At 35.1% G+C, this 17,068-nt stretch overlaps 1 protein-coding gene across 3 annotated transcripts in view; it reads left to right on the plus strand.

Annotated features, from left to right (window-relative positions):
• LOC106141864 (uncharacterized) overlaps positions 1–16,160 on the plus strand; it is a 54,910-nt gene extending 38,750 nt beyond the window's left edge. The window contains exons 1-2 of one of the 3 annotated variants that reach the window (XM_060948181.1): positions 4,254–4,507; positions 12,674–16,160. In XM_060948181.1, coding sequence (XP_060804164.1) covers positions 12,675–13,160 — 486 coding nt within the window. In that variant the 5' untranslated portion in view covers positions 4,254–4,507; position 12,674 and the 3' untranslated portion in view covers positions 13,161–16,160. Of the gene's footprint in view, positions 1–4,253; positions 4,508–11,969; positions 12,235–12,673 lie in introns of those variants that run through there. The other 2 variants (XM_060948180.1, XM_060948182.1) reach the window with 2 other exon arrangements.
• Positions 16,161–17,068: the final 908 nt, after the last annotated feature.

Here is a 17,068-nt window from a genome sequence, read left to right on the forward strand (position 1 = left end):
AACTAACTTGGCTAGCTTATCTATCAATGTTTTATATCACATCTTTTAACTGGCTATTATCTAGCGGTACGTAGGTAGTTTTTATCGCTCACGTCACACAACGAAAGCAAATTCCGCTGATAATGAACATTAGTAATCCCAATCTGTGTCCAAGTTTTAGTGACTCGACCTTAAAATTTATCGGTCGTTGTCTTTATATTAACGGAGGTTTTTGGAGCAATTCTTTGTGCAAACTGCACACTGAGAACAAATGTCTTGTCATAATGATGTCATCGTCAGCCAGGGATCAAACTCCGAGTGGTTCCAGGAACCAATACAAAAAAGAATAGGACCACTGCATCTCTTTCCCATGCACTTGGGATTCTTTTTTTAGGTGATGGTAGCCCATGTCATAAAAGGCAAGTAAGAGATAAGCTTATAAGTTTGGGAATCTTATTTTAGACGATGGGCTAGCAACCTATCACTATTTGAATCTCAATTCTATCATTAAGCCAAATAGCTGAACGTGGCCGATCAGTCTTTTCAAGACTGTTGGCTCTGTCTACCCCACAAGGGCTATAGACGTGACTATATGTATGTATGTATCAAACTCCAACTTGAAAACCGATCACATTTAGCACTACAGTATCAGTAATGCGGGGCCGAAATTATCTCTAGCGACCTTTTTATATGGCAAATGTATTTTGGGTGAAAATAAGTAAAAGACGAATGTTCCTGGATGACCCATCTAGATATATTTCAAATTTAAACGAAATCGTTATAGCTGGTTTTCGAGAACGCAAACAAATGAATTGATTTGGTTGAATATTCAACTGCGTGGGGTCTTAAACGGCCCGAACATTTGCAATAAGAAAGTCTATAGGCAAAAACATAAAAAAAAAATAACAATGATGCTAAAATGTTTGCTTTTGTCTTTATTTACAATTTTATGGTTATGTATTCCATTTTGTAAACTATTAAAAATCGCCTAAAATCATATTTTAGCAATGACTCACTCAACGTGGGAAAAAAAGTTGCCTTTTCTGCGTGACCCATGGCATCTATCGCTCGCTAAAAAAAAATGTGCCTGGATCTTATTCGCAAAACGATATGAATATTGCGTAGCGGGGATGTTCAAAATGTCAGGTTAACATTTCGCACGTGCCTGCGTTCCTGTTTATTTAGTTATAAAGGAGTCTTGAGCCATCATATCTATTAAAAGCATCGATTTAACGAGCGGAATGAGACGGTACACTCGGCGAAGTACAGTAAATATGGGTCGGCGGCAGGCGAGGTTAGCGTGCTCGCGCCGGCGGCGCCGACTGGCGATCTCATGTTTGTTGATAATACAACAAAAGGTGTAACACTATTCGCATCTCATATCGCTGAATAGATTTGACCATTAAAACACGTGCTTCAATTATCTAGATCACCAAACTATCCGATTATGTTAACATTCCTTAATCAATTTCCTCTTCAAAATTACTTATCGCCTTACTTGCAGAACTATCATTTCCTTGACTGAGTTACGTAATATTGGCCGATTTGGCCCGTTATTTTGACTGAGGCCGTTGCTCTGGCTTGCGTCGCTTTCCGAAATTCGTGTTGCAAAAGCGAAAGACGTCGCGAGCGGTGGTGTCGCTGGCGCGGCGGAAGTTACGGTGAGTGGAGGCTCGCGGCCTTGGCGGCTCGGCCGAGCGCCGAAGGTGAAAGTCTTGGCGGCCTGCAATTATTGAACCTCGACCTGCCATCCTCGTGTGTTCGGGTTACTGCAGCCCGAAACGCGTGCCACGCGCCCCCGGTTCCGCATTCTGAACTCGGGCTGACCTTACCCGACCCCATATTGAATCCAGAGATCAAAGTTCAGGCACGTGGCAAATTTAGAGTGAAATCTGAATATTTAGAACTTGTAGCCAGGAAACTTCCGAATGCAGTTGATAGGTACCTTCGTGCATGATTGAATCCATCTATTTGAGGGTCAATCTAGCAGCTGTACCGTCATTGTCAACAGTTGGCTCGCTTTCAAATTTGAACGGACTTACTGTTATATAGAGATGCCAGAAAGTAAGTAGAACATACATACATACATATGATCACGTCTATATCCCTTGCGGGGTAGACAGAGCCAACAGTCTTGAAAAGACTGAATGGCCACGTTCAGCTATTTGGCTTAATGATAGAACCGAGATTCAAATAGTGACAGGTTGCTAGCCCATCGCCTAAAAGAGGAATCCTAAGTTTATAAGCCTATCCCTTAGTCGCCTTTTACGACATCCATGGGAAAGAGATGGAGTGGTCCTATTCTTTTTTGTAATAGTGCCGGGAACCACACGGCACAAGTAAGTAGAAATTATATTAAAAAGTTTAGATTAGCTCTAAATAAAAGTCATTCTGTAAATCATTGGAATGGTTCGTCGCCGCTAACATTTTCTACGGAAGTAGGCCATGGAGAAGCGACCACACGCCGCGCTGTAATATCAAACAACGTTGACAATAGCAAGTACCGATTAACAATTGTTATTCTACCGATAGCCAATAATAATGTGATGTATTTATCTACATTCCACCTCATTCAAAACTAGTACACATTAGTGAATTGACATCATTAACAAATAGCTGACGATTATAAACGAAACCATTTTAATATTTCGACACTCACTCAGAAATTAAATAGGTGTCGTGATACATTTCAATGTAAAGAACAAGATAATATTCGATTTGCAATCTTTCAAACAAATATTTAACATACGTTACATAGATATCAATAAAAAATAAAATTGCTTAGTAATTATATAATTACTCGTAACAAAAGAACAAGCACAAATCGATTAACCTTATGCTTACACAAAAATTTCCTCTAAAAATCACTATTTTTAAATGTTAGTTAAGTAGGTACTATACTATTGCAAATATCAAAAATTTGATTCATTTTATATATGTCAAAATTAGGCAGATCTAGTTAGTTAAAAAGCTAAATTTAAATCAACTGATTAACGATTTATTAAACCATACTGTAAATAAACATCAAATTGAATTATTGTCATATAGAAAATGTAATATATATAAATTGAAATCGAACTGAAATGAGCAAACATTATTATTACATGTGTTCAAACTATCGGCACATGAGCGGTTATAAACCGTTTATTTGGAGACTAAATCTGTTTTTAATAAACTTATGCGTCGCTAATGTTGTTTGACATTTAATGTTATTAAAGGTAGGTACTTCAAAATGGCGCAACGTCCTACGATCGTGTTACTATTTTTGTTAAACCCAAAGAATGCTTTCAACATTTAGCAGTCCGCTTCTATACCTACAATTTATTTTCACAAAAGCGACATCCTAAAGGAAGTGGTAAGTTATGATCCCATATTAGATTCTAAATGTTAAGGAGTACAAGTCTTTTATTGCAATAGCATATCCATCCTACCAATCAGTGTTCATCGGGAAAAATATCACCAGTGATCAACCACAATGCGTATTTAACATATTGAAAACACAAGCACGACCTGTTTTACATACGACTCAAACAAACAAGCCACCGAGCTTATGAATCTCAAATACGTATATTACAAGAACATCCATACATACACCGTTTTTAAAAATTTTCATTTAATTATCTTCGTTAACTTTCGGGTAATTTCCACTGATGGCTAACGCATCTAGTAAGACTATCTCAAGTATTCGAATATCTAATTAATGCTAAAACAATTGCTCTCGCAACAAGATGGCCGGCCTTGAATACAAATTGGTTAACTTTTTTGTACCCAAATATGCGTTATTGAATGAACTAGTTTTATGGTGTCCCTTCAATCGCGTGATGCGAAGGGCCATCTAATTTGTTTAATGGAAAATCATAATTCGCTTTCGTACTCTCCAATATGCTTTCAAAGACTGTTCAAATAATGTTACTACCTACATCATTTCACAGCCGAACCTTAGTTTTCCCCAAATTAAAGAATCATAGAGTCATATGAATTTATACGGCCTTTTATAATTAAAAATAACAAGATCCGTATGGATTGGAACCAAAACAGCTCCTATTAAATGCGTAGATGCAAAACAATTTTCGCATACACCAGCATCTTCACCTTAACCTTAGACTGTTATTCGAAAAGGTCTACTATCACCCTATAAATAAAAATTATCAAAAGGCACACGGATTACTGTAAGGATAATGAGGTATCCTTTGCTGGGAAGGGGAGCTACGGCAGGGCCAGTGCGGCCCGCGCGCCCTCTGTAAATCACCACAACTTATGTATGGGATAGGCGATCAGTTTGGCGCGCGAAGCCGAGTCAGGCAGGCGGACGGCGACTGAGCCATTTAGTTATGTAGAAGCGCCGCGCACCTCTATTTAGACAAGTGCTAAGTTGATCGTTTCATGTGATACAGCTCTTTGAAGAGCATTATGCTATAAATTAACAATTCAATTTTTATTGTGTTTCCGTTCTGTTTTCAACAAGTTTTGTTAAACTGTACAATAAAGTGGATCACATTTTTGAGGATTTTGGAGATATATCATTCAGGTAACTTTTGTTTATTTAATTTATATTATTCGTATTATATTTATAAATTATATAATAAAAATTATTTTTTTTAATGTATTAAATATGGCTTAGTTAAAACATTACTTTAAATGTTTTAACTGTCCATGCCCGCGTTATAAGGAATCTAAACATAGCACTGAACAGCTCCGTACAATATTGAAACTATATTCACAGTCAATTAAATTCGTGCTCAAGCCGCTTGACGTAATAGGTTTCCTTTTTATTACTTTTATAGTTAAAAGCCAAGTTATTACTGAAATTTATTAAGTTAATATAAAAAGGCTGTTTAGATTCTATTATAAAGTAATAACTTTAGAAATAAAATAATTTTATTTTTGAAGTTTTAGTTATTTTAAAAAATTAAGTACCTAAGTAGGTTATTTTTTATATTTAGTTGTGTAACTTTGTATGTTATATAATTTATAAATATATATAAATTGATATTTTAAATTTCAAATACGTTTAGTTTTATAATTGCATTAAATTTTTATCAACTGTGTAAGAACAATAATCAACATAAATTAAAATTATTTTATTCTCAAATTATTTCATTAGTCTATTTTGTAAAAATTTCTTTAGGTTTAAGGTATTAGATATCTTATGTAATTTATTTAAATTATTTCCTATTAACTTAAACAAATTAGGTAGGTATCAAATGCGTGTCATGTGCTTAGAAATGTGGCAGGGTGACAACACTTAAATCGAGATATAAAGAATTTATCATTTGTTCTCAAGCAAATAGTCAGAATAAAACATCTAGGCTTGTTAAAATACGTTTTTCAATCTACCTGACCGGGGCCTTTTGTTCCTTATGCCGACATCGTCCCTCTCGCTCTAACGCCATGACGCAGAGCGGGAGAACAATATCGTTTCCCGAGATTAACACAATCGGGACCCTTTACGCTATTAATTGTTTCAAAGAAATTTATAGCACTCTTAACATCATAAGCAGGTTAATATTTTATATCTTGATGACTTATTAGTACTTAATCATTAAATTATGATCAATATTGATTGACACTTATGCAAATATGTAGGTATGCAATACCTATGAAGTAATAGATAGGTTAAAAAAAATCATGAAAGCGTTACGCATAATTACAAGTAGGTAGGTAACTTTATAATTTTTTTATAGTTATGGAAGAGAAGAATGATAATTTTGAGATATTTGAATCTAATATTAATATTATTCATAGGTTTCTCTAATACCAAGTTGGAGATTACAAATTATCTTGACCGCGCCCTTATTTTGTATAAGTCTTTCTAAGCACAAGGAATGAATTCATCCGCTCAAATCAATGGTGCCGAAGATTTTTTATTCAAATTACAAATCAGGTTTCACATTTTACTGTGCTAACCATTTTAACGCATAATGATTTGCAATCGGTTCGGTATTCATACTGTGTATGGATTCAACATCTGGAATTTTATTTTGAACTTTATAACAAAGGCGATAAGCGTGAAACCATGCAGTATTTTTCTTAGCCTTATTGTTATAGTTATAAAGTCGTAATTCAAATGCATTTTTCGATGATGAATAATAAGTACTTATATCATTAATGCGAACACTAATAATAATTACATCTTTGGCTTTGTTTCGATGACTCGTGGCGAAAGCAAAGCACGGCACCTTAGCATAAACGGATTCGTTAATTTTAAGAAATAATATCGACCATTACAACAATTTTATGTCTACTGAATTTTAAATTTTTAAGAATCTCTATTGTATTTATCACTTTTGGAGAAAAAAAAAAACAATAGGTATGCCACAGGTAGGTATAAGGCTAAATGGCAGTAGAGGTGTCGGTACTTTAGAATTGTATGACACTTTACAGCTTTGGGAAACGATCCAAAATTTTGGCTTTGGGATTTGCTGTAATTTGTATATATTTATTTATCATTATGAATGTATTATACTTGTAGGTACTATAAGTAATGAATGTTGGAATGAATATATTTTTAATTTTCGCTTCATTATTCAGTAATGATTTCAGTTCTTCTAACAAATAACATGATTATTTGTCTCCATCTTTAAAGCTTAATTTGTAGAAATCAACTTATAACAATTTATCTAAAAAATAGTGATTAAAAAGAAATGAACGAGCAAATAAGTTATATAAATAAGGCAAGCTGATTGTCGTTTCTCTTCCATCACTTACATAAAATTATAATTATATAGCTGAACACGTGTCCCTGCACTCTTCGACATATTCTCGTCAGCCGGCAACATGTTTCACATGACCACGTCTAAAATGAACTCTATTGCTCCTCAAACCGACTGAATAATGAAAAAACAGTATAACTACACCACGCAACCATACCACTGCTGATTTATCGACCGACGCCATGTCCATTGTCTGTTCACTTCTAACGGCGAACACACAGCGCAGAACGAAACAAGCCTTGTATATTGTATGTTAATTTTGATTAGACCCAATAAATTACATTAGCTTTTATGGCTGTGGACAATCTCCAGTTATAATTTAACGGTAATGTTCCATACACAAAATAGGATTTTGAACTAAACGTCAAAGCGTGAAGATTTTTCCATAAAAGTTTAATGACCATTATAACTCCTGTATCTATCATTAAACATCTTATGGTACCTATTTCTTCTTTCAATTGTAAACTATTTAAATATTTTGGTTAAAACAAATCTGCTATTGGTTTTATTACGCTGGTGAATTTCTGACTCATCAATGCTTAACCATGAATGTATTTATCTAATATCCTTGAGTTTCGTGAAGGTGAGGTTACAAAGCTTTTAAAATATATCACAAAGTACTTATTTGAAGAAGAAAAAAATGCATTTTTAAAGAAAATTTTTTTAAAACGTTCATTACAACAAGATAGACGACGGAAATTTTGTTGCTATTCAAACAAAATGTGTCACTTAATTCAAAAAGAATTTCATACAAAAATATTATTCGCTAGTCGACTATCTAAATTTACTACCATATGGACGGGTCGATATAGTATTGCTTTTCTTCATGAAAACATTCCAAATCTTGCAGAAGTTAATCTCACACTTAACTCTCTTGGGGATTTCCAAACTAAAATAACCATGTTTTTGTCTGCTTTTTGTAAAATTACATTAAAATCAGTACAGAAGTTTCAGAATTTATTGGTTACCAACAAAAATGTTTTTTTTATACCTATTGATAAAAAAGTTGCATTTTTTTATCTCTATAAGGCCCATTAGTATGGATGAAGCGCTTCAATTTGATTGACTACATTGTATCTGAAATCGTGTAAGTTCCGTGGCGACCTCGATCGTGTTAACGGGGTTTGCGATGCAAAGGTGGGCGCGTCTTTAGTGTGATGCCATACAGTAGATACAACCATCCTTTTCATGGTTTTTTATGTCATCTTTTTCTTCTGCTGGTGTTCACTGATGGTGTACTTCAAATCCATGGATCACTTGTCCCATTTTTTTCTCTTTTGGCCGTCATTACTTCATTTATCTCCTATCATAAAAACATGTATCACTTTCAAGAAATGAGAGGAATGATTTAAATTCCATGTTATGTTTGTTCTTAACAGATTACTCATAGTATCTTGGAATTGGAAGTATGTAGCATGATGTTCATGAACATCACTTTTAAATTTTCCTTATTTATCTCTTTCCTATTACTGTTGTACTGTTTTTGTTTTCTCAAAGTTTCATTTCTAAGTTTAATTTTTGTCGATAATTGATTGTTCATCAAAAGATATTATTTCCATGGTATGATATCATATGAAGGTAGTAACCAAACTAGTATCTCAATTATTATAATTGCCTGCATTTTGATTATTACTCTGCAAACTCCGCACTTAGTCATCAAGTTACTAGCAACAATATGGCCTACTGCAGATATTTGGGTAAATGTTTTAACATCAAAATATTACTAATCGTCGGTACGTCCTTGAGACGTTTACAATTTATTATTAATTGAAACATTTCAAATTCCTTATTCACGTTGTCCTGAACTGCTCCAGTCTTACAGACTTAATTATTTGTGGCTTCTGAAGTTCTGACCTAGAAAGGTAGCTGCACTAGATCAACGTGCCACTCATTACATAACCCCGCCTTTCGCTGCAGTTGTTAAAATTATTTGCCGATAACAACTTTATTTTTCGCTTTTTGTGTTTCTTGCAAATTGTTTAGAGTATTTGTATATTTTGTCTTAAGTGAATCCATTTTATAAACTGTTGCCGTCTCGGAAATAATTCGGTTTTTGATCTTTAAAAAAAACATTTTTATTTATTTCATATTATTCCAAAACAATATACAAAGTTGTCACAACGCCATAAGTCTTAATAGTAATAGGATAATCTTAGGTATTATTTTGACCTCTTTTTCACCTCAATTGTCTTTCATGAATATTGAATAAATTATTATCTCCATTTAAAAATATTGGTTCACATCACCTTGACTCGGGAACGTATCAAGTGTTGCAGTAGAGTAGCGTGTTCGTTTTCTATTTCTGATAGAAATCTAACATTTTCTGAGTCTGATTTTTAAATTTCTATTATTTGATGCTAGTCGCAATCTCGCCTCTCTGGAGGAGGCTGCGCAGGAGCTCTGACTTTACCTATGACCACGATCCTAGATTGGACTATTATTCGGGATTGATTTGCAATATTAACTCATTCTGACACTATTATTTTATTTACTAAGTAAAGACTGACCTTGTGCCACATATACGATAAACCAACAAAGCTGATTGTGATGACTCAACAATGACACTTTAATACGAAAATCATTTTAAGGATTATTTGAGTGGAATGAGGCACATTTTTCTGGTAATAACTAATCTAAAACATAATGACGACATTTCATTGTTTGAAGAACAAAACGAGCTTCACGTTCGCAGGTAGACATTATCACTGTACAATTAAGGGCATGCTAACGATATAGTGAAAGATAGAAAGTAGAAACGAGTAAACTGTTACCGTATCCGTCCGCTGAGTATTTCGGTAGTTACATCAAGGGTCATGAGGTGTCGCCCACATAAAAAAATCTACTTCATTTCAACATATCCGACCTTTTTTTAGATTGACCTGGGTCCTAGATATCAACTTTTTCATTTAATTGTTATTGTTCAATTAGTAATCTTTAACATGTCTCGAATACATTGTTAATTTGTAGCTAGGAAGATTTATGATAATTTACATGCATAATGAAAACAGATAGCTCAGTCTATGCGATTTATATAAACTATGTGGCTTTTAAAACACCAATCAAATTTGCTGAGCTAGTTAAGTTCATGGATCTTATCAACTTTTCGACTGGTATTGAAAATAAATTTATATCGAAAGTTCTTATATATGTATATTAAAAATTTTCTGATAATTTATTATACAACACATCAACATCTTCAACTTCAACCAATATCTGATTTGTTTATTTAAACACAACTTTGATGCAGCAAAAAAAAATGTCTCGTTTCGGTGGCATTCAAACACATCAGTGGCTCAGCGCAGCCCGTGTCAGACAGAGAAAAGAAAGTCCAGGTAGTGGGTAGCCTCGAGCAAGCAAGATTTATTAGATCGTAAAGGATCGTAGCCGAGGGGTCGGCAACACCGGGCGTCGTCGCATTCGACGCGAAAAAAAACTAAAAAACCACCCCAAATACAGCCGGTGACGATACCAAATGCATAATGAAACCAGATGGTTAGAAGTTATGATCGTAATTGTGAATACACAGATCGTCGTTTTGTCGCTTATAGGGTATACCGTGCCAATCGTCACAAGACTAAATGGCCAGCAAGATGGCTGAATGAAAGAATTGAGATCACGTCGATAGCAGGTCACCTAAAAATAGAATTTAATGTGAAAACATTGTCACATTTTTTTTATAAAATGGTAACTTAACGATGCATTACTTATTAGGGATACTTATATTAACATCAGGTAATCTTTAGATGTATCAGCATCAGGCGCAAAAAACTAACTTACGTAACATCCTTTCGTTTGATTTACTCTGCAATATTTGGACCAAACTTTTTATCATTATGAGATAAGTACAAGGTAAACGAATAACGTGCTGATATTGCGCTGGTTGAACAAACTTTGCAGCCGTTTGTTTGTACTCTTAGGGCATTGTTATATTTAGGAACATCAGTCTAAATTCAATTTCAGTAAATACAATAAACAAGGTTCACTTGTAGTTGGTTATGGCTGAGCTGGCAAAAGCACGTACTAACGTCTTTTCGATAATAAGATTGTAAAAGAAACGTGTTCTGACCAGGAACAACTTGCAAGAACAACGTTACAGAATATTTTGCCTTTCATAAATGAAGTTTTAGGGGTCCTAGTCCTAAAAAATAATTTCATGAAACTCTCCGTTTTGTTTTAAAATACTTACCTTTATTTTATATCAATTATTATTAGCATATCGTTGATAACGAATTAAATTTTGTTAAATTATTCGTTCTTGTTCGAAATTTATTAATATATTTTACAGATTTATTAATATTAAATTTTGTAGAATTCTGTATAAATTCATGGTAGAAAAAAAGAACAACTAATTTCCTTATTGTGATACTTTATATGAGTAGATATAGTATTCAATTTTCAATAGTACCATATAATACCTCGTTACACTATAACAAGCAGTTGCAACCTACGAACTTTGGGTTTGGAGTCTATGACATGACAGTTTTCAGAAGATTTCACAATCCAAATGTCATAATTATACATGACGAAAATTGAAAAGAGCTATATGAAATCTAGAATTCCAAATCACTGTACTGTATTATTTCTAAAAGTTTTATTACATAATTGACTGAAGCAAGATTTTCCTAAACTAACAGGAGTAATTATGTAACATTTGTGTTATACTATACTAACGTAACAAATTGCGAAGGTTAGAGAGCACATTGTTAAACCTCAAGTGTCCTCAATATGTTCTTGTTATCCTGAAGGATATTTTTTCCCCGGATCCTATAAAAGAGAAACATCTCTAACACAAATTTCAACATTGATATCCTTTGTGGCAGTTTGCGACTGAGCGTCATTGTGTGACCTTACATTTATTTTCGATGAGAATTGTACTACCTTGATTGTGTTCGGTGTTCATACAGCTAGTTTATGTACAAATTCATTTAAATAATCTATGTCTTCGTTCTTGTTTCTGACAAGTATAGTTATCTGTGCAATTACTTCTTATCGCATTTTTATTTTTGATTGATCGTGGTATACTCACAAATTCCTTACTGGATCTCTTTAATTACGTCTACTCTAAGATCATCTTTTGTAAGCAACTTGTTATTTTCTTCATATTAGGCAATTGATGGGTAACACCCACCTTTGTCCTGTAAAGAGACGAGTCATGACTACTAGTCGTCAATAGCGTCTAAAATGACGGCTAGGCCTACGTCACCCGTTTCCTTTCCACACGTTCGAACGTAGTCGTACTCGAATGACGCAATTGGCTTTTTCAATGTCTTATCTACACTATGGTATGTTGTCATTCGTCGAGTGACCGTCGGGCTGCGCACACGCTGCGCGCCGTTTTATTTTTGTTTCACCTTTACTGTGCTTTTTACTTTTTGTATTCGAGGACAAAGTGACGAATTGCTCCGCCGTATTGTGTCAGTGTTTTGAACTCCGCTTGTGACATTGAAGGATCCATTTTAATAATTTATAAGATCTTAGTAGGTAGATCACTTATCATGTTAATGTCGGGATGGTTCATAATTTCTCCTGATGTGTCATCCAGGTAGGTCTAGGTTTTTTTGATACTATTACATTGTTGAAGGTTATTTTTCTTTTTGATCGCACAAAGGTTATCAATGTCGTCTATATTTATTTCATTTATCATTTAAATACGAACTCTACCAATAATAACGACAAGTTGTGAACCTGATTGGCTTGAGCGTTGATGCATTGTTCTCGGACTGACCTACTCATAAGTCGATATTGTAATGTAACATACGTAATTACGATTTTTTCTTGAAAATAACATGGTTATTTTTTGGGAATGTGAATTCTTCTTTGTACCTAGTTTTAATTTAGAACGGATACCTATATGGCTTAAAAATGATTCTGAATAACGTGAGACAGTTATATTTTGAGATGATTTGAAAATTGTTTATCCATTTCGACAGAGTGGTTGGTGGTCGCTAACAAGTGTTAATTTCTCTACGTTTTTGTTACAGAATGACACCGCAAGAAGAGCGCGAGAACGCGCGCGGCGTGGATATCGCCGACGCTTTCGAGGACGACATGTTCGGGCCGCCGCGCTCCGAGCCCGCAGCTCGACCCAAACTCTCCATGATCTCAGCCCGGCTGCGCGCCAACGAGGAGCGCAAACGCGTCATAGAGATCTGCTCACAGAAACTAGAAAACATCGAAGACCCCGGCCGTGACCTTCGCCGATCAGTATGCATAAACAACACATTCTTCAGACTGAGCGAAGAAGTCCGCAAAGAAAAGGAGGCGAGACGACGTCGCGCGAGGGAGGAATGCGACGACTCCTGGATCGGAAAGAGAAGTCGACGCTCCGTCGAAGACGAGTGCCTAGCGTTGTTGGACGCGATTCCGGAACTAGGAGACGCGAATTTGGGCTGCGCGCAGTTGGCGCGACAGATGCCCCGGCAGGACGTTCCCCTGATGCCCTCTGGCCTGCTGGTGCTCGACTCATGACCGCGCCGTAGCGCGCACATTCACACGCCTCTGTAAAGCGAACTCGGCGATTGAAACTCACCCGAGTCGCTGACCGCTGCACGACGCTCCGGCGTGGACACTACGCCACGAGCCATGAGCACGGCGCACTCGGAAACGATCTGCTCTGAATTCGTCGCAGGATCGAGGCCGCGGCGGCGCGGCTCGAATACCGGACGATGTTTATTCGTTACCGGATCGGACGTACGCTTAGCCAATTCTTTGTTGTTATAAGAAGAGTACTTACTTTGTTAGTGCGTTTTTTTTATTATTTAGTGAAAGTTGCTCAGGCGCTGCCGACGGGCGCGGTCCAATTAGTGTTCAACGATTTATTTTTACTATATAATTGAAGACTTCAGTGAGTGAAATGGGCGTCGCGACGCATCGTGGCGACGCCGAGATAGAAGGTCAAATAATTTCTATCGGAGATATAGTTATAAGTGATAATTATTATGTTATTGAACTATAAATTAATAATATAGTGAGTTAAGGTATAGTGCAAAACGACTGGGAACGGTTGCGAGATGCGCCATCAAAAATCATAAGTGATTTGAATAGTATTAAGTGCATTGTACCTACTGCCTTTTGTGAGATTGTGATGCTGCGGCAAGCCGGTTTGTGATACCGCTTCCACCGACGACGCAGTGACACCTTTAAAGTGAAACAAGGAGTGTTAACATTTTACAATTTTAAAAGCGATTTGTTGACATTGTTCGATTCTTAATTTTAACAAGCTATCTTTTGATTTAATATCATTCTCATTCTTTGTGTCCACTGCTTCGTTCGGTTGATGACTCTTACTTAATACTCGAACAATTTCAGTTATGACCAGCAATTTGCAGTCTAACAAGCAAATGTTTGGCAAACATGTAGCATTTTATCACAAGTTTAATTTTATAACATTTCTGTTAACATTTCTGTTCTACGTTTATTTTATTAGTTTTTGTTTCGTGTTACCTTATTACACCATTATTATAAGCAATTGTTACCATTATCATAATTGGTTTATGTCGTTGATAAGATGTAAGCGAATGTTCAATGCATTGAATTGTTTATTCAATATTTAAAATTGTAACAAGTGTTGAACAAAGTTTAGTTGTGCAATGAATTTGCAATCAATATTGTGCAATCGGAGTGAACAACGGCGAAGTTCCTTCTTTTGAAATCTTAATTGTCGCAAAATATATTGGTAGTAGTCCGTTTTGCCCCTCTGAATAGTAAATAGGTACGTGGAGCGCGGGGTGGGGTGCGCGCAGGGGGGGGGGAGCAATGGGAGGAGGCGGGGGTATGAGGCGGCCGTTCCCAGCACTCCTGTGATATTAGCCTAGCCTGTGTGTCGTATTTGTGCTAGTTTCCCCAACCTTGTTTTGATCGCTGTGTATAAAAATGCTTCGAAAATTACTTACCCTCTTATTGGCCATTTTATACGGAACATCCGGATTTATAGCCGTTTGACCGGCCGTAGTTGCATTTAAAAAGTCACCGTTTTTTAACGTAGACGACATATCGTTTTATAATTTGCGTTTTAATGTCGCGTTCGTAAATTGTAAATTTAAAATAAGCGCTTATAATGCCGAAGTCGTTTTTGGCTTTCGGTTTAATGCAGTCAGTTAAGAATAAATTCAGAAAGCACACTGAATTTTCAGCTATAATTTCAACCAAAATATTTTACATAATGATTACCGATAATAACGCACATATACATTTTAAGTAGATTTTTCATTGTACCATATTGTGTAAGTCACGTTGAGAAATGAAATGATAAAGTATGTTTGTAATTCGAGACCAAATCGGTTCATGGGCAAATGTTAATTTATAGACGTGGCTTCCAATTTCCCATTGGGATCGTGAGATTTTTTAGAACATACAATAATGTTAATACAGAATTTTAATTTAAGTTGTTAAAGCAGCCTATAGACCGTGGTATCTGATATGATGATTATAAAAACTTAACCTTATGTGTGATATGCCGTAACTTATCATAAGGTTAACAATGAAGTTAAGTAATAAAATCAGTTTTATATCAAAAACAAAGTAAAAGTCTTAACTGCAAAATAAAATAATTATTCGTTTTAACAAAAGGAAATCAATTTCATCATTTTGTGATGCTGAGTGTCTACGAAGGGCACTGCAGGGAAAAATGAATAGAATATTGTACACTATCAGATTATTGGATCTGCACGAACATCCGCCATTTCTCTCACACCCTACTCGAAGAAAAGTGATAGACGATGTACAAGCGTCGATGGCTGGAAATTTAGATGTTGATGAGGAAGCAATAAGAGTATAGTATGCTTTGGAAGCTGTTGTAGATTCGGACCAATTTTTAAACGATATTAGTTGCAGTACCACCAAACATGAAGAAATACTACATAAGAGTGCTAACAGTATAAATTTCAGCCCGATAATATCTGATAGATGTAAAAATATATAAATTTAAAGATTCATTTGTTTTATATTTTAAAAATCTACATAAATTATATTTTAGCTGTACCCAAGTTAACGTAAGTTGTAAAGTTAACGGAGTTCAGTCTGAAAATCCTTTCCCTCTGACCAAAGTTGATTCAAATACATTCTGATTTACTCATGCCTTATAATATAAATGATATTATGATTTATACCTCTATCTACGTCTTTCATTGTTGGTCAAACTTTTTACGAGTCAATGACTACCAAATAGTGTAGTCACGGAGATTACTGATTAATTTAACTCATTGATGAAGAGTTTTTAAATGTATTTTTTTATTGTTTGATTCCTAGTCGGCAGAATCAAGTTTTTTTAAATATATCGTCAAAGTAGCGCATACAAAAACAGTACATTGATAACCTATCCTAATGTATGCGCTATTTTAATGATTTTAAAACTATTTTACGAGGATAAGGAGGATAAAAGTTCTGTAAATGTTATCATAATTTTATTATTGTGATTAGCTGCTATTTTATAAATGTTTCCTGTACTAAGATAAGAGATCATTAAATAAATATTAAATTTAAACCTTTGTGTTATTTCGAGAACCCTGTTAATAAATTAGAAGAGAAACTACGGATTTTAGACAGATTTCAGCTGTGAAAATGTTTTCATTTTGTTGGAAGCTTAACCTTGAGATGAAGATTGATTGAGGCTTGATAAATTAAAGTTTCAGTGAATTCCCAGTTCCAATTGACCAAGGTCTACATTTCTAATCTCATTGATTGAATCATGAAATATGAAATAGAATTCATTTAAAGTACCTACTTATTTGATTATGAAATTTAATACTGCAGTTTAATCCTAGTAACTTCAGTTATAACAGGAATACATACATACATAAAATCACGCCTCTTTCCCGGAGGGGTAGGCAGAGACTACCTCTAAAACAAAAAAATCAGAAGCCAGACCAAATTTAGATATTTTGTCTAGATGTCAGCATGTTGCTGATAATATCTACTGCCTAGATAAATTCCTGTCAAGTAGAAATTTTGAAGTTGCAAAATCATGAAATGATCATACATACATACATACATGTAATCACGTCTATATCCCTTGCGGGGTAGACAGACCCAACAGTCCTGAGCGGACTGATAGGCCACGTTCAGCTATTTGGCTTTAAGATAGAATTGAGATTCGAATAGTGACAAGTTGCTAGCCTATCGCCTAAAAAAAGAATCTCAAGTTTGTAAGCCTATCCCTTAGTCGCCTTTTACGACATCCATGGGAAAGAGATGGAGTGGTCCTATTCTTTTTTGTATTGGTGCCGGGAACCACACGGCATGAAATGATCATTCGTTACAATCATTATTAGCTGTGGTTAATAATGTTTATATCTAAAAGACAATAAGTATATTGTAGAAGATACTTTTAAAATATCATAATTATACATAATTATAGGGTGCAGAACGAACTGGTGAAT

Source organism: Amyelois transitella, chromosome 15 (genome assembly GCF_032362555.1).
Source record: "Amyelois transitella isolate CPQ chromosome 15, ilAmyTran1.1, whole genome shotgun sequence".
NCBI lineage: Eukaryota > Metazoa > Arthropoda > Insecta > Lepidoptera > Pyralidae > Amyelois > Amyelois transitella.